Source organism: Zingiber officinale, chromosome 7B, assembly GCF_018446385.1.
Source record: "Zingiber officinale cultivar Zhangliang chromosome 7B, Zo_v1.1, whole genome shotgun sequence".
In the NCBI taxonomy this organism is placed as follows: domain Eukaryota; kingdom Viridiplantae; phylum Streptophyta; class Magnoliopsida; order Zingiberales; family Zingiberaceae; genus Zingiber; species Zingiber officinale.
In genome coordinates this window covers 90,804,102-90,828,296 of record NC_055999.1, presented here as the reverse complement: position 1 = coordinate 90,828,296, position 24,195 = coordinate 90,804,102, and the positions used below count along the sequence as shown (strand labels likewise).

General features: G+C 37.5%; 1 protein-coding gene across 2 annotated transcripts; it reads right to left on the bottom strand.

Annotated features, from left to right (window-relative positions):
* Positions 1 to 6,722: 6,722 nt before the first annotated feature.
* On the bottom strand, positions 6,723 to 23,936 carry LOC122006239 (protein DETOXIFICATION 27-like). 2 transcript variants are annotated; one of them, XM_042561664.1, is made up of 8 exons: positions 23,638 to 23,936; positions 8,049 to 8,590; positions 7,883 to 7,969; positions 7,733 to 7,789; positions 7,404 to 7,642; positions 7,214 to 7,332; positions 7,021 to 7,107; positions 6,723 to 6,916 (listed from the first exon to the last, which is right to left on the bottom strand). In XM_042561664.1, the coding sequence occupies exons 1-8, from the start codon at positions 23,902 to 23,904 to the stop codon at positions 6,854 to 6,856; spliced, it is 1,461 nt and encodes a 486-aa protein (XP_042417598.1). In that variant the 5' UTR covers positions 23,905 to 23,936; the 3' UTR covers positions 6,723 to 6,853. The 2 variants fall into 2 exon arrangements, with proteins under 2 accessions (XP_042417598.1, XP_042417599.1); XM_042561665.1 differs by having other exon boundaries at positions 7,404 to 7,647; positions 23,638 to 23,935.
* Between the last annotated feature and the right edge of the window lie 259 nt (positions 23,937 to 24,195).

Below are 24,195 nucleotides of genomic sequence, written 5' to 3'. Positions count from 1 at the left end.
TGGTATGAGGTCTTTTAGGTAGTCTAAAAATAAATCTATGAGGACTTAGGTCCAAAATGGATAATATCATACCATGATGGAGATATATAAATTCTTTTAGTCTTAACAAATGCTATTAGCATGATCCAGATCGAGCCATGTGAATGGAATAATGGCCTCAAACGAAGGAGGTTGGGACTTCCAAAAGAGTGAACTTTAAATGAAAAGTCCAAGAAAGTCAAGGATAACTAGATGCTTGGCAAAAATCTTGGGGGAGTGAACCTTAGGTGGCGAAAAGCCTACAAATTAAGGGTAACAAGATGCTTGGTATAAATCCTAGGCCGTGAAAAAGTTTTAGAGGAGAGGAGTGACATCGATTGACCGAATACTTGAGGGGAGGTCCGGAATAGGTTAATATTGACCGGATGCTTGAGGGGCAGCCCAGAGTAAGTCAAGCATGACCAGATACTTGAAGGGAGGCTCATACATGAGAATAATGATGATCTTTCATTTAAGGGGAGAATTATTGGGAATACAATTAAAGTCTCATATTGAAAATATATGAAAAAGATCATAAGTTTATAAGATGAAAGATATCTTGATTGATATGAGATATTTTGGGTAGAGTCCAAAATTAAATCCATAAAGGCTCAGGTCTAAAATTGATAATATCATACCATTATGAAGATATATAAATTTATTTAGTCTTAATCATTTATTTCTTGAAATGACCATTAATCAATTATCTCTTAGGCAATGATCAACTTCAACAATTAACTCTTGAAGTTTTTATTTGCTCAAGTTGGTCTCTAGTTGGATACCATGGTCAACTAGAATACCTTCCGTTTGCTCTATCTCTTCTCTAGTTAACATCACAAGTCAACTCTCAAACATTCTAAGGTTGACAATAGTTAACTCCATGAGTCCACTAGCAAACTTCCTATTTTCTCTATGCCAAAACATAAATTTGGAATGTCTTTGTGGAATACACATGGATATGATTTAGCATGACTAAATTGGTTGGACATCCCATGGCTTGAGGTCTATGAGATCGATGAAGGATAACATGGAGTATTTGAGGGACCATAAGATAAAGAGCAACATAGTGGAGCTAAGGGAAGCAAACTTCATGACAAATATGTGTAGGATGGTGTGAGAGGATCTGTGGGCTGAAGTGAATCCAAAGGTTGTGGGGCTAAAGGAAGAAAACTCTAAGGGATACTTTGAGGGAGATGAGGGTTAAGAGACTATATTGTAGGATGAGGGTAGTTTTTCAATTTAGGAGGGCTTAGCTTTAGAATGGTTAAATTGGGTGCACCACTCAACTACTAATGTGATACCAGTTGACTGAAGGCTAAGTTTTTGGTACTCGACAATTGAACAAAACAAATTATTTATTCATGATTATCTAATCTAGTCGATTGATAGGTCTTGGTTAGTCGATTGATAAACTTTAAATTACACATGAGGTGATTTTAAGGTTGAGGTCAAGTTTGTGGTATTGGTAGTTGATTTATTGATTATTGGTTGACTAGCAAGCTAAGTCGACTAGTGCAGTTGATTGGAGCAAATATACTAGCAAACATAATGCTTTTGTTTATGACCAAGTTATGGATCAATCCACTTCATAATAAATTTTAATTAAATATTGCTATATGATTTAGATTGTTAGAAGTTGTTGATGGAGAAATAATGGTTTGATTCCATAGCGACCATTGTGTTTGATTGTGTTGGTGCAGTCGACATCAATAGTCAAACTTATATTTTGATAATTGATAAATAGATTAAAGTTAGATATGTTATGATCTAACCTTTTCTATCAAGTATGCAGGACTTGACTGGTTTGACACCGGGATGAAATCCAGCTAGGTCTGGAGGACCTGATAGCTGGTGTAGAAGTTCAGATAGGTCAAAAAGTGACTTGATATCTGACGAAAAATTCAGCTAGGTTCGCAGGACCTGACAGCTGATCGAAGTCCAGTTGTGTTTGTGGACCTAATAACTGGTGGGAAGACTTAGTGGATAAAGGAAAAGTCAAGTGATTCTACATGGTAAGTAAGACAAGTCACTGGAGGAGAATATTCCAGTGAGGATGAGTCCCATTTGAAGACTTTAGGCGCAAGTCCAATTTAGGTCTATTTTGGAAAATTAAATTGAGACTGTGACTAGATCCTAGTCTCTGAAAGGCAGGGTCTAATTAATACTACTTATTTTATTGTGCTAACTTTGTTTTGCAGGGAATACTTTATTTTCTTGGACTAACATATTTTGTAGGGTGAAAGGAGTAAAAAATATTTCGGGTAAAATAATTTTTAATTAAATTTTAAAATAATTATTTAAGTTTAAGATAATATTTAATTAAGTTTGAAATAATTTTTTAAGTTTAAGATAATTTTTTAATTAATTTTAAAATAATTTTTAATTTTAAAATAATTTTTTAATTTTTAAGTTTAAAATAATTTTTTAATTAAATTTTAAAATAATTTTTTAAGTTTAAAATAATTTCTAATTAAATTTTAAAATAATTATTTAAGTTTAAGATAATTTTTAATTAAGTTTAAAATAATTTTTTAAGTTTAAGATAATTTTTAATTAATTTTAAAATAATTTTTAATTTTAAATAATTTTAATTAAATTTTAAAATAATTTTTAAGTTTAAAATAATTTTTAATTAAGGTTAAAATAATTTTTTAAGTTTTAATTTTAAAATAATTTTTTAAGTTTAAAATAATTTTTAATCTTAAAATAATTTTTAATTAAGTATAAAATAATTTTTTAAGTTTTAAGTTTAAAATAATTTTTTAAGTTTAAAATAAATTTAAAATAAATTTTAAAGTTTTAAGTTTAAAATAATTTTTTAAGTTTAAGATAATTTTTAATAAGTTTTAAATAATTTTTTAAGTTTTTTAAGTTTTAAGTTTAAAATAAAATTTTTAATTAAGTTTTAAAATAATTTTTTAAGTTTAAGATAATTTTAATTAAGTTTAAAATAATTTTTAAGTTTAAGTTTAAAATAAAATTTTTAATTAAGTTTTAAAATAATTTTTTAAGTTTTAAGTTTAAATTAAGTTTTAAGTTTAAGTTTAAAATAAAATTTTTAATTAAGTTTTAAATTAATTTTTTAAGTTTAAGATAATTTTTAATTAAGTTTAAAATAATTTTTTAAGTTTTAAAATAATTTTTTTAAAGTTTTAAGTTTAAAATAATTTTTAATTAAGTTTAAAATAATTTTTAATTAAGTTTAATTTTTTTTAAAAAAAAAAAATTAATTAAGTTTTTTTAAAAAAATAATTTTAATTAATTGAATTATTGAAAAAGGTTATTGAACCCATGTTAGATTCAAACTTAGTTTTGGGTTAATCAAGCAGGCTTCCTACGGATAAGTTTTCAGTTCAGTGGCGAGACATATGATCTTCTTGTGTATCAACGGTGGACCACTTGCTGAAGACTTTCCAAACTGTTCTCGCTCAAAAAACTTAATACTAAATTTTGGTCTAGCTAGCCCATGTTTGACTGGGGTAACTTCGGTCAGATCTACTAAGTCTAGTGCACCAGGTAGAATACACAAGATTCAGCCTAGACATGCCTTCGACAAAGTTTCCTTGACGTACTATCATCCCAATCCATTCCGATGCTATGTTGTAGGGTTTGATAAAACCTTTTTTTAATCTAACCATTCTAAGCAGAAAGTAAATCTAATCCTAAGTGTATGAGTTTGATTAATCATGTTGGTTGAATTGTCTTTCTAGTTGCTCCCCCTGAGTTATAGTTTAGATAAGGTCTATCTAAGTAACGAATTTGACTCTTAAGGATTAAGTATATGTTTGGTTTAATTGGTTCGGTTAAATGTTTTGTTTGAACCCATGTTTGGACTTAACTTCTAACATTTTGACTAATTAATGACAAGTATGATTTGTTTGTTTGTTTAGGATTGTAACCAAGTCCAGATTTGTTGTACACGACTCATTGTGATCCAAGTACCATGTTTAGACACTTGGACCCCAAATCGAACTTTTCCAACATTTTCTTGAGTCGCTCGACTTGACCTTTCAAGTCGGAATTTTCTTCCTCAAGTTTTTCAACTTGAGTTGAAGTTCCGATTTGAACTTGGTTAGTCGAGTTACTCAAGTTGACTTGCTGCTTAAGGTGGTCTATTTCCTCAAGTAACAAGTTATTTTGTTTTTCAAATTTTGACAATTTTTTAAACAAGCATTTAACTACTTTAGGCGAATTAGACTTAGAATAAATCGTTACCATATTTGGATCTTCCGATCCGTGGCTTCTATCGGACTCGATGTCGATCTCGGACTCGTACTCTTCATCGAACTCGGAGTCGGAATCTTCATTTCTTGCCATAAATGCAAGATGGCTTGAATGCTTTGTTTGCTCCGTGTCAGATTCATCGGAAGAGGTATCGTTCCATGTTGCTTGGAGGGCTTTCTTTCGTCTTGTTGATTTAGGCCTTTCTTCCTTCCGATTTGAGCATTCATTTTTGAAATGCCCCTTTTTATTGCATCCGTAACAAATCATTTCTGATTTGTTTGACATCTAGTTGATAGGTATCTTTTTGGCATTTCTTCTAAATTTTTCTTCGTCAGAAGTCTCCGGACCATGTTGACGAGTTCTTCTTCATTTGTCGAGTCAGAGTTTGACTTGATATCAGACTTCAAGTGACACTCCATCCTATTCTTCCAATAACTGAAATTTTCTCCTTTGAATAGTGGAGGCGAGACAGTACTGTAACCTTTTTGATACGAGTTCGACATCCTTGCAACAAAGAAATTTAAAAAATGTTTCCAAGACTTTCGTCTTGGGATTAGTAGTGTTTGAAAAATAGAGATAAGAAGAAAAAAATATTCTAAAAGAAAAGAAAAAGTTTTTAAAAAAATGCTTTGAAAAACGGTTAAGTTATTTCAGAGCTTACGAGACTCTAATACCAATTGTAAGATCGAATGGGTGCGATAGAGGAGGGGGGTGAATATCGCGCCTTTTTAAAACTTCACTTTTTCTTTGAAAGCAGAGTCGTGCACAGGGGAAAGTAAAACGAAAGACAAGATTGTTTACTTCTTTCGGAGTCTAGGTCGACTCCTACTCGAAGGCCCGCAATCCTTGATCGCACCTATGGGCAATCCACTATAACCCTTTTTTCCGAAATCCTCGGAAAGAAGCAGAACGTACAAAATGAGCAAGATAGTAACAACCTACTATCTTGCTTAAGTTAATTACAATGTAAGCTAATAAAATATACCGACAAGTAATGGAGTTGAAGCTTTGGTCGACACTATCGAACGGAGTGACTTGCAGAGCTGATGAAGACTTGTAGCACGAGCAGCTTGTAGAAGAGAACTTCAGTCGATCAGAAAGTGTTTTTAAGCCTCACACCTCGAGCCTCTTTTTATAGGTGTAATGGACGTTCGGTCGATCGATCCCTATGTTCGGTTGACCGAACCAGCTCTCTTCCATCTTGGCTGGAGTATGACGTTGGGTCGATCTCTAGCATTAATTTCTCATTAAGGGTTCGGTCGACCAATCTAAATTTTCGATCGATCGAACAGGCTCCTTCCCTGTTCGTCGAAATCAGCCGAGATCCACATTTAATGCTCCATTAATGTTGATTTGTTCGGTTGACCGATCCCCGGGTTCGGTCGACCGATCCCCGGGTTCGGTCGACCGATCAGCTCTATTTCCTTTTTCTTCTGATCGATGCTGATGAACTGGCCTGTGCTGAGTCATCATGGTTCGGTCGACCGATCCTCCGGTTCAGTCGACCGATCTTCCGGTTCAGTCGACCGATCCATCCGGACCTACAAAACAGTGTTACACAGAAAAGAATCCTGCAAAACAGATGTTAGCACAGTAATATTATAATGCATGAGTAATATAAAAGACAGTAGAATTGTCTTGATCTCAATTTTGAAACCTTCCCGGTTTCTTCAGTTGGATTAGCGACCTAAAGTTGTTCCCTTCGGGAACCCGACCTCACTGTCGCTCCTCCAGTTGTTTACATCAATCTACCTACCAAACTTAGATCCTCCAGATCTAGTTTGGACTTTTCGCTTAGCTTTGATCGGCTCGCCAGGACTTTTCCTTGATCTTCAGTCCTCCAAACCTCTCGATCGCACCGCCAAGCGTCGGGTCCCCTCGACCCACTTGGACTTGCACTTGGGTTCCACGATCTGCTAAGATTTCTCCTGCCTAGCCTTCAACTAGGTCTTTCCGATTGAGTAAACAGCCTGCACACTCAGTCAACTTGTTAGATCACAACAAGACTTAACTCGAACCTTTGACAACATCAAAACTTAGGTTTGATTCTGGTGCAACTTGCACCAACAACTTGTTGTTTTCAAGTATTGATATTCGCGAGTAACGCTGGTGTCGGTACGCCTAGATCTCGGGGCATGACATAATATGTATTAGCTAGATTAAAGTCTTGCTAAAATAGCAACTGATTAAATAGTAACTGATTTAAAATTCGATTGCTAATTTGGTGATTAAATTTAATATAATAATCACTAATTTAGAGATCTATCTATGTCATTAAAAATTAACAACAACAAAAATTAAAGATGAATGTATTTAGCTACTGAATATTCAATCATAAAATAGTCATTTTCTTGTAGTGTTTGATAAGTGTTAATCCATGCAGATTCAATCAACCTCCAGCGAATTGCCATTTTTTTTGGACCCATCAATATACTCTAAAAATTATGATAGATTTAAAATGTTTTAAAGATATGGAAAAATTTGAGAAAGCATGTCAAATTTACTAACTATAAGTTGTTCACTGTTAAGAGTGTTGTACACTTGCTGAAACAAATTCCAAGTACAGGTTAACAAAAAAAAAATTGTTGCAACTCTCAGTCACCATTTTCAATCATCGAACTTCACTTCCAGCTGGTTTAGCCCACTTTTGTATTCGCACATTAGCGTTTGAAGCCTACCATGTAAGAAATACAGATCGCATATATAAACTTTGTAAGCAACAATATACACTGGTTGAAATTTGATTAATACAAAAGATTGGAATACATATAAACCTACCTCTTTGTCCCAATCACATCTCACAGTCTTCAAAACTAGGATAAATGTCTGAACTGCCGTTCCACCTATCATTCCAGCCCATAAACCCTGATTTAGTCGACACAAATGTGGCAAATTCAGCTTGGCCATTATGTTTAATCAGGGTAATAAATGGAAAAATCAGTACAATTACACCAAAATTAATGAATGGTACCCAAATTCCTAGGTTCGTGATCCATCCCAAGAGAATTCCAAGAGGGACGCCAATGATGTAGTAACTCCCGATATTCACATAAGCTACCAGTGCCTGCCATCCTGATCCCACGGCAACTCCTACCATCAAGAATTTTACATTTCTTTAGATTTATATATACATATATAATTAATACTGGATTAGATTTTACCAGAAAGAATTGGTTGGACGCTATTGAGGAGCACAGTGAAGGCGAGCAGAATGCTGATTCTGTCGACTGCCTTGGCGATTTCCTCGCTGGACGTGAAGATATAGGCGTACTTGTCATGGAATATCATGATTAGTAACCAAAAGAAGAGACCGATTACTGTCGACGTCGCCACTGACACGGCGGCCGCAAACCTCGCTCCCTTGCCATTGCCGGCACCGAGCTCAGTAGCAACCCTCACTCTGCGCTAGCTCCGTAAGAAGAGCGAAGTCAATATGTAAAAATAATTAATGTATTAATTAATCAGATTTAGATAGTCGATCGGTAGGTACCCAGTTCCTGCAAAGAATGCCATGGGGATCATTATCTCCCAGCTGTTGAGGTTCATGCTATTAATTCATTGCAGAAGGAAGATAGTCATTTTGCAACTCGAATCGAAAACAATAACGGAACGAGTTGGTGGGAGAGCAGCTGTAGCTCACCAAATGGAAAGGGCGTCCACTGCAATCTTCGCATTCTTCATGTAACCAGCGAGCAGAACAAGTATTTTGTAGTACCAGTTCTCCAAACTGCTTGCAAAATAAATAAATAAATAAATGATCGTCGTCGATAATACAGTTAGTGGGTTGTTGTGGCGATTGAGTGGACCATAGCATGACGCCGGAGGAAGCGGAGAGCTTGAGGAAATCCGGGAGGCCAAAGAAAGCTTCCTTGGTGAAGCCCTCCCAAGAGAGTGGGCAACCCCCACCGACGATGTAGCAGAATTGGCCAAGCGTGGTGAGCCACCAGGAGACGTTGAGGGCGATGGCGGCGCCGTCGAGGCCGAGCTGAAGTACGGTGACGAAGAGCCAAGTGAGGAGGAGGTGGAGGAGGAGCGCGGCCACTGAAATGGCGGCGTTGACCAGGTTCTTGCCTTGGCACTGGAGGAAGCGTTGCTGCGGCAGCAACAACGCGAAAGAAAAGTGGACGGGTATGAAGAGTAGGGAGAGGCGGCCGGCCCCGGTGGCCAGGTCGGTCGGCTGGCCGATGAGGACTAGGAATGGGGCGGCGAAGGCGTACATGGGGAGGAGGAGGAGGGCGCAGAGGGAGAGGATGAGCCATGAGCGCTGCAGGTACACGCCGAGCATGGGGAGTCGCTTGGCTCCATAGGCTTGACCGCATAGTGTTTCCATTGCGCTCGCCATCCCAAGCTGCAAATGTTTTGTTTGCCATTGATATCACTGCAGGTAACTGAGAAACATATATTCTACCTTCTTTCCCAGAGATTTGGAGTACCAATCATCACGACGCAATAGATAATTTAGATTCGCTTCATCTCGCATTAATTATTATTTACCGGTGAAAGTAATTATGAATCAACAAAAGAAATATGGAGAGAAGATAGAAGATGTGCCTATAGTGGAAAAGTTCTTGGTTCTTTGACTTCTAAATTTGATTATACTGTGTGTGTTATTGAAGAAATAAAAAAAATATAGACTCAAAGACCGTTGAAGAATTAGAGGGTTTACTACAAGCCCAAGAAGAAAAGATCAACATAAGACAAAGAGTCATCAGAATACTACGTTGAAGAATGATGGAAGAGAAAACAACTATTTTAGAAGACGTGGATGAGGAAGAGGACGTGGACAAGAAAGAGGATGTGGACATAGCCAAATTGGATCGCATAGGAGCAATATAAGCAACCCTAATAGTGAAGAAAGAAACCAACTATCACCTAGAGACTATTGAAGGACAAGTGGAAAAGGAAAAAATAATTATTGAATTTTAAATTGAAGAAGGGATGACAAGTCTAAAAGTTGAATGTTATACTAAGTAATAAAATGGGTCATTACGATTGGGGATGTTATAGTGCTAGCTACTAATGGTATTAAACAAAAGGCTAATCTTGTTAATTATAATTAAAAAAATCAAAGAGACAACTTTATTACTACAAATTAAAGAAGACGAGAAGGGTGATAATAGCTTGCATGTGGTACATGGAGAATAGTTAAGTCATCATATGTGTGGATACCAAGGATAAGTTTGTAAAACTTGAAGATAAAGTGATGCAGGAAGATTCAAACAAAATTATTATAATTTTTGATAATTTTTATTTTTTCGTATTTAAGGTATGTTTGGTATTTTAAGTTTTTTTTTAGTAATTTTTATGCTTTATATTTTTAAAAAAATTTTGAGTCCGTTTAAATTTTTTTGGATTGTGTGTCTATTAATAATTTTTATTTATTTTTTATAATTTATTATCTTTCTTTACATGATAGAAATTATGTTCTATATGTTAACATTTCTTTCTTTTATTTGGATTTTAGGATATGAAATGTTGGATCATGAAAGCCGGATGGGGGGGAGTGAATCTAGTTCGATTAAAATTATTTTCTTTTCATAATGTAAAATTAAAAAACAAAAGTGGAAGAAGCCAATTTACGAGGAGAAAAGAGGTCAGCAAACCAACACTAGTGTTGGGACCTTGATGTCCATTAGAGGGGGAGGGGGTGAACAACGTCTCATCCAAAACATCGCTTCCTACAATGGTTAGTATGCACAGCAAAATATAAAAATAAATACTAACAATAGAAAAGAAACTTAACACGCTGATTTAACGTGGTTCGGAGATAAAGGTCCTACTCTACGGTTATCCATAAGGTGAACAATCCCGATCCGTCGGTGGATGATTCCCCAGAGAACTTCCAGCTAGCTCACGTAGCTCCTTATGGGTGGAGAAACCTCGCCACAACCTCGTACAAACACACTAGATCACTTGGGCACTTGGAGACTCTAATTAGGGTTAACCACCACTAATTTCGTCAACCTTTGCCAAGCATCCCGAGCTCTATTAAATAGAGCTCGAGAGGAAAACACTTACTATTTTTTTTGCCACCAGTTGACTGGTACAACCACCAGTCAATTGGTCCTAAGTGAAATTCAACTGTTACAAGCCAACGGTCGGCTACCAGTCGACTGATGAAAACATCAGTCGACTGCTACAGAAACACTACAGTAATGCTATACCGTACGCTACAGTGAAACCCTAATCCTAGGATTTAACCATCGAGTACATTCACTCAGCACTCGTCCTCGCTCGACCAACCTAGACCTAGCCTTGTAGCCTCTTCCATCATCCTTGCGTCCCTCGGATGCCTCCCCATCCTTTATGTCTTGCCTTCTGGAGCTTCCATCGGTCTTGTCATTGTTGTCAGGTCTTCCTTTGCCAAGAGATTGCTCCTCTGGGACTTCATCCATTGCCAAGTCACACTTGGACTTACGTTGTCAAGACTACATGTTTGGACTTACACCGCCAAGACTTATCCTTGGACTTTCCTCCTTTGCTAAGATCACACTTGGACTTTCCTTGTTGTACTCGTATGATGCACACTCACAATGCATATCAAATACAATAATAAATCTAACTTAAACTTTTATCCAAACATCAAAATCTAGGATCCCTAGATTACTCCAACAACTAGTAGTTGCTCGATCTGAATGTAAAGCTCCCCCATCAGTGTGAATGTGAATACTCTAATAAGAAAAAGATGTGGAGTGATTGAGGACACATGGACCTACATGGAAGTTTCATGACCTGAATGTGGGTTTCATACCTCTTTACTAGGAGCAAGTATAAAAGGGAGCCCGCTTCCATAGGCATAGGTAGGTACACATTAGCATCTCAATATCTTCTTTCCTACGGTTTAAAAATTGGGAGTTCTCTCCCCAATCGTTGCTTTCTGGTGATTTAGCAATCCACGATCTCGGACAGGAACAATTAGAATATATAATAAATACAATCTTATATGTTTGAGTTTTAATCTTATAAATTATACTAGACCTTGGGACAATGTGACCTCAAAAACTCTCTTGTTCTAAACCTTTTAAAGTTGATACATGATGTATGCCAAAGAAATTCTTCTTTCTCAGTTGCACCGAGAGGTTCCTCTTATTTCTTTATGCATCCATTTGTTAGCCCTCTTCGATAGGGACACATTCAGAAATTTTATCAAAAGGGCACATATATATATATATATAAAACTGCCACATAATAAAAATTAATTGATAAAAACTACCGACAAAGAGCATCTATGAAGAAAAATAATTCCTTTTGATTCTGACATTCGATTGTAGATTAATGGAGGGATGCTATTACTATAATACTATAGTACTTTATTATTTCGTATCAAACTATCCCTTTCCCCCTTGACACTTAGTGAAGCTGCCCTTACTCTTCGGCATCATCATGATAGAGTAACACCGATCCACTACTTGATATGTTACTAGCATCCAAAGAATAGGTGATCCAACATCTCCAATTCATTGTTGCATTAGTCACATTGACCATCAATTTCTAGATACAAAAGTTGGTATTTGGTTAGCAACTTGTTCTTTTCTCCGAGCCATGTAATAAAATGAGTATTTTAGAGGAGAACAAGAACTCCAAATATACGTCATACATGGCTAACTAGGTCTTTCTATCTAAGGAACTGATAAGCTTTCTTCGTTTCCAACACAACACCTATACTCCAACTTGAAAGTAGAATTCTTACTGAACTTTCCAACCTAGCCTCCTCAACAAGAGTGTTCCAAATTCTTTCAATCTGCTTGAGTAGAAGAGTCTCACTTCCAAATTCTTTCAATCTGCTTGAGTAGAAGAGTGTTCCAAATTTTTGCTGGATGCTTGGATAGCAGAAAATCTATTTCAGACTATATCTTTATGTTTATTGGAGGGGCTATATCTTGGAGGAGCGTCAAACAGACGTTAGTAACCACTTCTACTATGGAGGCAGAGTTAGTAGCATGCTACGAAGCATCCAATCATGGGATTTGACTGTGAAACTTCATCACAACATTACAGATTGTTGATGATATTGACAAGCCACTAAGGATCTACTGTGATAACAAAGTCACAGAACTTTATGCCAAGAACAACCGCAGTTCATCGAAGTCCAAGCACATTGACATCAAATTTCTAGCGGCTAAAGAAAGAGTTCAGAGTTGTCAGATTATGGTAGAGCACATCAGCACAGATTCCATGTTGGTCGATTCACTCACCAAAGGCTTGGTGTCTAAGGTGTTTCATGCGCATGTTGTGGATATGAGAGTCCTTCTTATGGAAGAAGGACTCATCTAGTGGGAGTCTGCATTTGTTTTATTGCTCTATATTTGATAATAAAGACAAACATTTTGTTTTGATTATTGTACGTACTTAAAGTTAAAAATATTGATGGGAATTTATATGTTTGTTTGACACTCTGACTATGATATCATCATTTACTACTGTTGTTTAACATTTGGTGTTTGTAAATATGATATAGATTCCTTTTGGAATCATACAGTTTAGATCATGATTTGCTATTGCAGTTTAGTATAAATTATTTTGTAAATATGATCTGACATCTTTTGAGGTTATTTTAGAACCAGTTAAAAATTGACATGTATTGATCACATTTCATGTAATTTCCACTCTACACATCCACATCTTGATCTATGTCATTAATGATATTGGTATTGTGATTACTGTTGGGGTTTGTTACGATCATATACAGTTGTTATGACCTCTTTAGTCCTATACCAATAAAGTTAATGAACCAAATTGTTTACAGGGGCATTTTGTACCAATAAAGTTTGATATCAACTAAAGTTTTATTAGAGTGTATACTAAAAGCCTAGCTTTTTGTAAACATTTATTTTGAAATAAAGAATCACATTGGTCAAATGTCTACATTTATATGCTAAGTGTAGTTGTTTAATTAATTTATATTGTAGATAACATGGTGTGTGGTGTCACACACAGAAGTTCATGTTATCAGTTCCTTATAAATTATAAACAGTAGCTCACGACTAAGATGGATAGGAACAAACCATTGGAATAGTCGTAGTATATTTTGATATTAGTTTATCTTGACTATAAAATCACACTAGTACACTCTGAGTGTATTGAGTAAGACCATTTAAGGTAAATTCTTTTTATACTGACTACATAAAAGAACAAGACCTTTGTTATTATGGAACAGTGTGCTCTTAATCATGATATAATAACAAGCACATATACTCAATATTCATTTCTTTAATTTATCAAAGGGTGCGATTTAGTTTATCAATTTAGTTCAGTAAATCAATAGGCCCGATAAGTTGGGAAATGATATCATTTATATGGTGTATTGTTGATTATAGAATGAAATTGTGTCCTAGTAATCTAGGTTGATGATGTCCCCAAGAGGAGCTCATAAGGATTGTCATGTAAACCCTGCAGGTGGACTTAGTCCGACATGACAATAAGGTTGAGTGGTACTACTCTTGGAGCTAGATATTAATTAAGTGAGTTGTTAGTAACTCATTTAATTAGTGAACATTATATATCTTAAACACAGGGAGATTAATACACTCATGATAAGAAGCAGTCCATATAGTAATATGGGATTGGTGCGGTAGTTCAATAATAACTCTTTAGTAGTATGAATTATTATTGATGAACTCGAGTTGGGTGTTCAGAGCGAACACGGGAAGCTCAACTTCATCGGGAGACTAAAATCAATTCCTCCTCTCGGTCCCTGTCGTAGTCTCTTAATTATAAAGTGTTATACCCACCCATACCCACCTTCTTACCCACCTTAAGGTGGTTGGCCAAGCTTAGCTTAGAGTTCAAGCTAGGGCCGGCCAAACCAAGGTTAGATGGGTCAAGTAGGTGGGCGGCCCTAGCTTGAACCCAAGCTTAGGTGGCCGGCCACAATTAAATTAAAAGGGATTTTAATTTTTAAAATCTTTCCTTATGTGGAAGCCATGGTTTTAAAAGAGAGTTTAAAATTTAAATCTTTCCTTTTATAGCTTTCTACAAAAGATTAAGAGAAATGTTTGATATCTTTCCTTATTTGTAGTTAAAAAGAAGATTTTAATTTTTGATAAAACTTTTTTTTTTGTAATCATCCTCATGGTTTTAAAAGAGAGTTTTAAAATTTAAATCTTTCCTTTTATAGCTTTCTACAAAAGATTAAGAAAAAAGTTTGATATCTTTCCTTATTTATAGTTAAAAGGAAGATTTTAATTTTTGATAAAACTTTCCTTTTTTGTAAATGATTTAAAAGAGAGTTTTAAAATTAAATATTTCCTTTTATAGTTTCTATAAAAGATTAAGAGAAAGGTTTGATATCTTTCCTTATTTGTAGATTGAAAGGAAGATTTTAATTTTGGAGAAAACTTTCCTTATTGTAATCATCCACATGTTTTAATAGAGAGATTTTAATTTATAAAAGTTTCCTTTTTATAATCGTCCATGAAGGGAATTTTTAAAGAGAAATTTTTATTTTAAAAATTTTCGAAAATAAATTAGGAAGTTTTAATTTTGTGTTTAAAACTTTCCTTGTTTGGAGGAACTGAGGTGGCCGGCTACATTAATAAAGAAAAGGAAATTTTAATTAAATTTTCCTTTCAATGGCAAGTGATCCTGTCCGAAGGCTGAATCAATGAACGCTGGGCACGGAGTGCTCTTCGACTACTGACATGGCTCTTCAACTGCTAGAACGAAGCTCCAGCGCCAATTTGATCCTGTCCGAAGGCTGAATCAATGAACGCTGGGCACGGAGCGCTCTTCGACTACTGACGTGGCTCTTCAACTGCTAGAACGAAGCTCCGGCGAATCTGCACAGAAATCGAGCCGGGAAGGGGGTTCCCGGCGGCGACCCTCCGACGCTCAAGTCAGGTAAGCAACGATGAAAAAGGTGGCTCCCAAAGTCTCAGAATGCGTACCTCCGGCGAAGTCTGAGGCTCTTTATATAGAGCTGTGAAGGGTTTGGGCACGTGTACCGAAGTGCACACGTGTCCTCTGTCCTTTCCTAGGTATGCGTCTGTCAGAAAGCTTACCTGACCCATATCACTACAGTCGAAGCATGCCCTCGATGGGACAGCACAATTTCCTGTCACAAGATCTGGAGCATGGCACCCACGTGAAACCTACCGGTTGTCAGAGAAAGAAGTCCCCTGTCCTTTTCCCTTGCTCCAAACTTGTTGTCCGGGCGGACAGATCCCTTAACATCCGTCCGGACATCCGTAGTGGTTTACTTGTGCTCTGTGGAGACTAATAAACAGGGGTGCTTTATGACTTTGGTCGGTCAAGAGGTCAGCTCGGTCCATGACCTTTTCAACTGAGCGTCGGAACCCCGATTTGACAGGGTGCCTTCCAACCATAAGTGCGAGCCGGCCGGACCCATCCGGGTATTCGATTCCATCGGCCGGCTGGCCTTCCGGTCGAACCGGCCGTAGACGGTCGTCCGTCCGGTCGGACAACACTCTCCCCGGATGGGCGGCTGCTCCGGTGACTTCCACTTGGCGTTGACTTTGCAAAAAAGGGGGGGCCCGCTCTTACTACCGGATCAGCAAGGAAATTAAGGAAGTTTTAATTAAAACTTTTCTTATTTGTCAAAACCAAGGAATATAAAAGAGAGGGTAGAGGTGTCTCACCTCATAACAACATATCATCTAGTATTCCTCTCTTCCTTGGTGGTGGCCGACCCTCTCTTCCTCTCCTATTCTTCTTTCTTGTGTGGCCGGCGGCATCTTCATCTCAAGGAGCTTGGTGGTGGCTGGATCTTGTTAGAGGAAGAAGGAAAGATAGGAGGCTTTGTTTCTTTGCATCCCTTGGAGCTTGGTTGATGGTCGAAAGTTCTTCATCTCTTGAAGATTGGTGGTGACCGAAACTTGCTTTGAGAAGAAGGAAGCTTGGGTGGATTCTCGTCTCGGTAGATCGTCGCCCACATGACGTCCGAGATAAGAAGAGGAATACGATGGAAGATCGGGAGGTCCAAAAGCTACAAAAGGTATAACTAGTTATTAGTTTCCGTATCATAACTAGTTCATCCTTTTTGTTTAGATCTTGAAATACCAAACACAAAAGGTTAATGAATCTAGGCTATTGAATTTATATTTTCGATTTCATGTTTCTTTTGTTTTCTGAACTTGTGATTCGATTGTTCTTATTGGTTAAATCTAGGGTTACTATAAGGAGATTAAATATTGAATTTCGTTGAAAGACTTTGTCTAGGAAGTGGTGGATGATTCCATACCCAAGAAGGTCTAGTGTCTTGCCATGTTTAACCTGGAAGTCAATATCTAAAATAAATATTTAATCGAATTTATAATATGGGTAGATTTGGACCAATAATGTTAAACATCGTTTGCAATCCAAGTCTAAACCTTTAAGAACAAATAAGTTGAATTTGGAATCAATAATGTTAAGTTCTGTTTGTGATTCCAAATTTAATTTTTAAAGAACACAATAGGTTATTAGGAATGGTTCAGGACTTGTAGAAAATTTTTATACAAGGAAATCGGTACGATATTTCGAGTAGCAACCAACAAGTTTTACTTGTATTTTATATACAACTCACATATAACCCAAGTGGGAGATTATTGGATATAATTATCCTTATTAGGTGGTCTTATTTGTAAGTTACACACGTGAATACCATCTGAACCCTTTAAAGTGATCTAACTTATGTCTAGTGGGTTTCGGGTAATTAGATGTGAATCTCATATGTGTAGAACCTATAGTCCCGCATCTATTATCATCTATTTGTTGATAATAGATGTTCAATATATATGGATTTATAGTCCCACATCTATTATTATCGATGGGCTGATAATAGATGTGCACTATATAATAGGTTAGTCCCCAGAGGATTAGGGCATTCTTGAGACATCTCTTCATTCCCCATTGACGAAGAGAATTCGGCACTGTCAACCCTAACTCCTCCGGAAGACCTACCTTTTCCTTCCGCTGCTTCTTCTTCCACAGGATCTTCTTGATGACGCTAAAGGACAAAGATATGACTCTTCAATCAGGTTCTTTGTCATTATGTTTATGTATTATTATTTACTTCCTTATGCTGTGTTCTCGATGAAACGAAGATCCATGCTCATATGTTCTTATTTTTCCTATTCAAATTCTTATTTTGATTGTCTAGAATTCATGCGGCTTAGGTTTTATGAGAACCATCATGTTCAAGTTAGGATTTATTTTGATCTCACTTGAATGTCAAAGTGTGTAGGTGCAAAGAGCATGAAATGTATTGTAGATGCAATAGTAAAAGTTCAAGTAGGTTGACGAGGACTAGATACATAGCAAATGAAAGTCCAAGTAGGTCATTTTGGGCTCGATATTTGGCAAGTGGAATACCAACTAGGTTTATGAATACAAAATACTTGACACATGCAAGTTTAAGAAGGTCGGTCACTAGATTGGCGATCAATTTTGTCATGGTTAGATTAATTACTCTTTTAATCATAGTGACATCAAGTAGAATAACAATTATCCTGCGGGCTTGATGAGAAGGTGGAATATAATTGAGGAGAAATCAAGAAGAGAGAACGTCAAAAATAAGAAAAACTTGTCAGATTTACCAAATAAGAAAACTTTGTTAATAATAGAGGAATGAATCTGTTGGTGCGGGAAGTATCCGATGATCGAACCCAAGTTTTGATAATGGTAAAGGGATTCAAAGTTAGGATTTCTTGTTATCTAACGTGCTTAAATGAGGTTTCAGGAAAGTCCTAACTGCGGTTAGGCAGGTAAAAAATCCTAGGGGGCGATAACCCTAGGTCCTAGGGGGTGGTAACCCTAGGAGGAGAAAAACCCTAGGGGTGGTAACCCTAGGTCCTAGGGGGTGGTAACCCTAGGTGGAGAAAAATCCTAAGGGGGGTAACCTTAGGTCCTAGGGGGCGATAACCCTAGGGGGAGGAAAATCCTAAGGGGGGATAATCTTAGGTCCTAGGAGGTGGTAACCCTAGGTAGAAAGCCCAGTCGGTCTAGAGGATCGGACTGACATTAGGTAATCTCTCCTGAGGGGTGTAGGTGAGGGCGCGTTCCCCGAAAGAGGGAACAGTAGACGTCGGGTCGACCTAGGGTTTCCGGTCGAAAATCCGAAGTCAGACCCGGACAGTCCGATGATTGTCAGACTTTATATTTATGATATTATGTGCTAACTTTGTGTTGCAGGGTATCTTTTGGACTAACGTATCTTGCAGGTACAAAGGAGCACCTTTAAGCCTCGGATGAACAGTGTCCGATGCGCCTCCATGGAGCTTGGAGGCGCCTCGGGTGCAAGGCTGAAGATGTCTGCGCAGTGAGCTTAGAGGCGCCTTAGAGGATAGTGGAGGCGCCTTGGACTGCTTCTTAGAGGCGCCTCCATGGGGCATTGGAGGCGCCCTCAAGCGGATAAGTTGCAGCAGCAAAGGCTTATCGGCAGCGACGAAGTCAGGATAAAATCTTGTATTTGAGGCGCCTCCATGGGGCATTGGAGGCGCCCTCAACGAGCTATTTAAGAGGACTTCGACCAGCAGCTAAGGACACAATCTGAAAAGCCATATGTCTTCAACTAGCTGCTAACGAGACGTCCCGGCCAAGCTGCGACAAGCCACCTACGACCCGGAGCTTCAGTTTTAAGATTTCTTGTTGTCGGTATCAGTTTTAATACTGTTAAAATTGTAACTCTTGTACACTTTTGCGCTATATAGTTGTTGCCCACCGTAAGCAATCAACGATCGCGAACCTTGGAGTAGGAGTCGCCCTAGGCTTCGAACCAAGTAAAACCTTGGTGTCTTTTGTGTGATTGCTTATTTATTTTATTATTTCCACTGCATTACTCATCGTGTTTTTAATTCCGAAACGCGTGAAAGCCACGAGCGCTATTCACCCCCCTCTAGCGCGATCTTGATCCAACAGAATCCTTATACAACTAATCAGGTATTTATATAGACTATAGATCCTAAGACTAAGAAAGGAAAAAGATCCTAATATATAGACATAAATTCCTATCTTGTAGAAAAAGAAAAGAGATCTTTCCAGAAAAGAAAGTCTCTTGGAAGAAATCAAAATTAATAATAGGATGCTGATTTAGACAAACTAGGACCCATAAATACCAAAATTTCCCTAAATACTATAAAAATAAAAATTACTAAAAATAGTAATAAATCTTCAAAGGCTTGGTTGAGGGCCTAAATGATGGATTTTGGATCCCAAAAGGAGTTATGGGTTCACCCATAATAAATGTAAATTAAATTCTACATGTGTGAGATTCGACTAAGCATGTTTCCGAGTCCCTAGTTAAAAGTTATGCACCTTTGAAGTTTGGATTGATTCTGCAACACATAGTTGATACATTCTATACCCATTCAATATAAAGGGATTACATTTTTAAGAATCCAATAAGTGTTGATACATTCTATACCCATTCAGTATAAAGGGATTACATTTTTAAGAACCCAATACTTATTGGAGTTTCTTGGGTTTACGAGGTATTCATTAGGAATGCTCCTCTAGATACCCTCCTAATAATTCTCTTAGGCTTCTTAGAAATCTTGACCATGGTTGTTTTATCATAATTAACTCTAGGGATGACTTTGATACCATTCCTAGACCTACACTAGGTTCATTAGTCAAATGGAATCCTATATATGATAGGTTAGCACACTCTCTTTAGACTTAGACTTATGGTCCAAGTCTTTTTGTCCTTGGATTAGTTTTGTCTTCCTAATCAAAGGATTTGTTTCATTGGACCCATTTGGATTATTTATTATTTCTTTAAGGATCTTTTCTAATGTATCAAACCCTAACCTTAATACTTAATCTAATTACTCCCTAATTCTAAGTTCTTCATTCCTAATATAAGATTTCCTAGAGTTATTCTTAATTAGGAGAGTGATTTTTTTTTTATCTTCATGGTATTAGAGCAAAAAATGATATTGTTCATCCCAAGTGACCCAATATCATTGGTCTCACGGCAAGATACAACCAGATAAATCAATAAGGATATTTTTTCCTAGCACAACAACCCTTTACATGGGGAAGTCAGATACCTAACGAGACATTTTGTACCCGTTGGAAATTGACTTCAAGACCTATTAGAGTAAACACTTAGGTACCAACATCTTCATAGTATTTAGCACCAAGATTCAGGTACATAATTTTAACATTATCAAAATGAATTGTATGTAAACTAATTGATACCTATGGCTTTACCTTAGGGGCTCCCTCCCCCAATCTTTGTCCTTCCTTTTGCTCTTTAGGATACCTTCCATTTGGTGATTATTGTAGTAGTGCCCTTTCTCGTATGTGCTCCTTTCCTTTGTACCATGAGCATGACTCTCTTAGGGTTTTCCTTAAACTAGGGTGTCACTTGAGCCTCTTTTTCTCACACTGTGTGACATTTATTCTGGTAGTATCCTCCTTATTTATATTAGAAGCATACAATGTGGTAATTATTATTATTAATTGAATTTGGTATACCTTCATCCTTGGAGTTCCCAGTAATTGAAGGTGTGGAGCTCTCTTGATTTGATGAGGTGGATGGCTCATTCTTGATTACTCTAGAGATTGAGGCTTCTTGATTTAGTTCATAGGCCTCTCCACCTCCTCACTCTCAAAGGATGATGTAGGTGGCTCCTCAACCTCTTCTTCTAAAGTTGTGCATATCTCAACTCAACCTATGAGTGCTCCTACTCTTGGGCCACACTTCCCTTTGGCTGTTGCTTGTTTTGGCAAGGACCTTTCTTTTTGCCTTAGATCTCTGAATTTGATTTCTAATCCACTTTTCTTTCATAAGAACTTTTCCATTCTTATCCTTTGTAGATTGCCATCCATCCTTCAATGCAAATCAATCTTCGATAGTGATTTGTGTGAAGGTGTCAAAGCAACACTTCCATACCAAAATATATTATCTTTGGGATGGTGGTTAAGTGAAGATGTCTTGACCAAGTGGACCACAGATCTCGATAGGGGTTCCAAATCCTTTGCCATTTTTCTTTTGGTGGTTAGCCTAATCAAGAGTTAATTAGGCTCTGATACCACTCGTAAAATTAATATGCATGACTAAAGGAGGACGAATGCCACCGTGTTAGTTTACATAATCAAAATCAAATAGCAAAATACAACAAGAAAGACAAACGCACAAATCCTTTTACATGGGTCGGAACTCATAGTTCCTACTCTATGGCCTATGACCATTCAATGGTCAGCCATAGTAATATCGCTATCTTTTTCCTTTTAAGACAAAGAAACCTCTTATAATAGCCCTGTTCTTATTACACAACTATAAAATATATATATACAAGCATCAGTGATATAACTACAAAGAAAACTTGATTGCTTGATCACTCGGACTACTTTAGAATTCTCTTTGGAAGCCATGGGATGCAACAACATTCACCCTGGCACCTCATAAAATTGATCTCACAAAGCCTGGGCTAAAAGCCTTCCAAAAAAAAAAAAAACTCCTTTATAGAGTTTTTGTTCATGACTTAAATTTGCTAATTCGATTGTTTGCTAACCAGTCGATTTATCCACTATAGATGATTAGAATTCAACTATTGTTGAAGCTTTAACCAAATCTCTTCTTCTTAGTAGAATTCTATTTTAGTATTATCCAACTACACCAGTCGATTGCTTCTCATTAGTCTGATTGTCACATTCAACTATAAAATATCTTGTTTGGTTTCATCTTTGATACGGTGCATAATGGTAAGGTCCAAAAGTTAGGAGTCAAAAAAACATAACAGTTAGAAGTCAAGGGGATGTGACAGTTAGAAGTCGAGGGGACGTGACAATCAGAAGTCAAGGAGACATGATAGTCAATATACAGAGTGGGACCACCCGGGACCATCCGGCGTATAAAGCCAAGGCGGGGTCTACCGATCAGGAAACCAAGTCGGCGACAGGACGCGTGATCAAGGCAAAGCCTGACCTGACTTTACCGGTCGGGTTTTCTCAAGATGGCCCGCGTAAACAGACTTGTTATTCTTGGTCGGGTCTAAATCATAAAAGCCGATAGAGAGGGACGCCGATCGCACCCCTCCATCCATCCAGTCTATTCGTTAGTACGTGCAGACTGACTCGGGCGGCCTCGATCATACCCGGGCAGAATAGTAGGCGCTACGCGATAATAGGTCAGAGAATCGTAACCACCTGTCAGAGAATATCTGCTGTATGTCAGAGAATATTCCAGGGGTTGGGGTCATCTGCAAGTAGAACCTTCCTCTAGTGTATAGGAGAAGGCCACGTGTCCCACACCACTCGATAAGTCCTAACACCTGACGCCTTCTGACAATGGTCAGTCTCCAGAAGGTACGCACTATCATATAAAAAGGGGCGTCCTCTCCCCTGCGCAGGTATGCTCACTCGCACACTTGTCTACTTTTCTTCTTCCTTCGTACAATGTTCTTCTGGGGAAAAAGTACCTGACTTGAGCGTCGGAGGATCTGCTCCAAGGACTTTTCTTGGTCTTTAACGTTTCATGTGCTTATCTGAGTGTGTGCAGAGTGCTAGTATCGTCGACTCGGGCTCAATAGTTCTTTAAGATCACATGGGGGTCTGTCCGCCGAAGCCTGCACAATCATAGTATCACAGTCTCTTCTCCGTCAACACCAATGACACCCCATCCGATCTTCATCTGGCTCAGATTCTAAACAGGATCATTCTTAGCCTGAATCAACTACACCATTAGTTGACTATAATTTTAAATGCATCAGTCGACTACTTATCAATCAATTATTATCTTTATGCTAATTGGCTACTATTCCCCAAACTTGACTAAACTATATATTCATCGTTTGAAATTCATCAATCAACTGCTCCTCTTCTACCAGATTAAATTCATGTCCTCTTATTGCTACTAATGGCAAGGCATCTTGGTGCCTTATGTATCTTACTATGGCATTTTATATACAGAGGAAGGAGGACATGTGAGATTGTTAAATTTTTTAAATTGGATATCTAATTTTTACGAGCCAACTAATATCGGGACCATCAAGTAAATTTAGAAAGCGTTGTGACTCCTAACGTGGTGATCTTGCATCACCAATAATTCGATTGCTCTAGATATGTTATTTGTGAGAATTGAACTCTAGTTACATAGAAATATATCCTGCCTCTTAATTATCACACCAAGCCCTGGGATGTAGAAGGAGGTGTGTGCTATGGCTGTAGAAGGAAATACATCGTGTTGTAATTTTAATTTGAAGAATATAATAAACTAGTCTGATGTTTTTCTTAAAAAAGTATTAAAATAATAAAAAATAAAAATAAGTGTGCGACACCAGAAAAGTGAAGTAGAATACTTAATTGGCTAGCTTATGTCCCCAAGTTGTTATATTTCGTAAGCCTCAGGCTCTTGTTCTATGTTGGACGGTCAATCCGATAATCATAATGAAAGCAATAAACAACAAGAAGAAATTAAGAAAAAGAGCAGTGCAGAAAGTTATAAATCACCAGGAGGCCGAAGTTGAAGCCGACGATGACTGTGGTGGCGATGGTCATGGAAGCGAGCTGGAGGTCGCCGAGGTGGCCTACGAAGGCCTGCGTCACCACGATCATAGCGTTCATGGCGAGACGAGTGACCATCGCCGGCCCAACGATCGTCCATAGCTTCTTCGATTCCTCCCATGCTCTCCCCGCGATTCCAAAAGCCGCCACGGCCTCATCGGCGGCGAAGGAGCTCAGTAGAGCGACACTGCTCATTTCACTCCCTTCCTCCATCACTCCTTCAATGAATCCGTATCCACTTGCAATTTTATAATTCGTTGATGCAGCGCCTAATTTGTCGGAATTCGTTTGTTCTTTAGTGATGTTGTATGTGACCCGTGTTATGCCATTTTTCACTGGAAGAACATTCCCTGTTCACTACAGCTGAACCCCGTGTTTTATGTGACCCGTGTTTATATAAATTATTTGAATGGTATGTAAAAATTATTAGGACAGATATGATGAATATAATAAATATAATATATAATCTTGATAATTATAAAAATAATAAAAGCTATAATTATT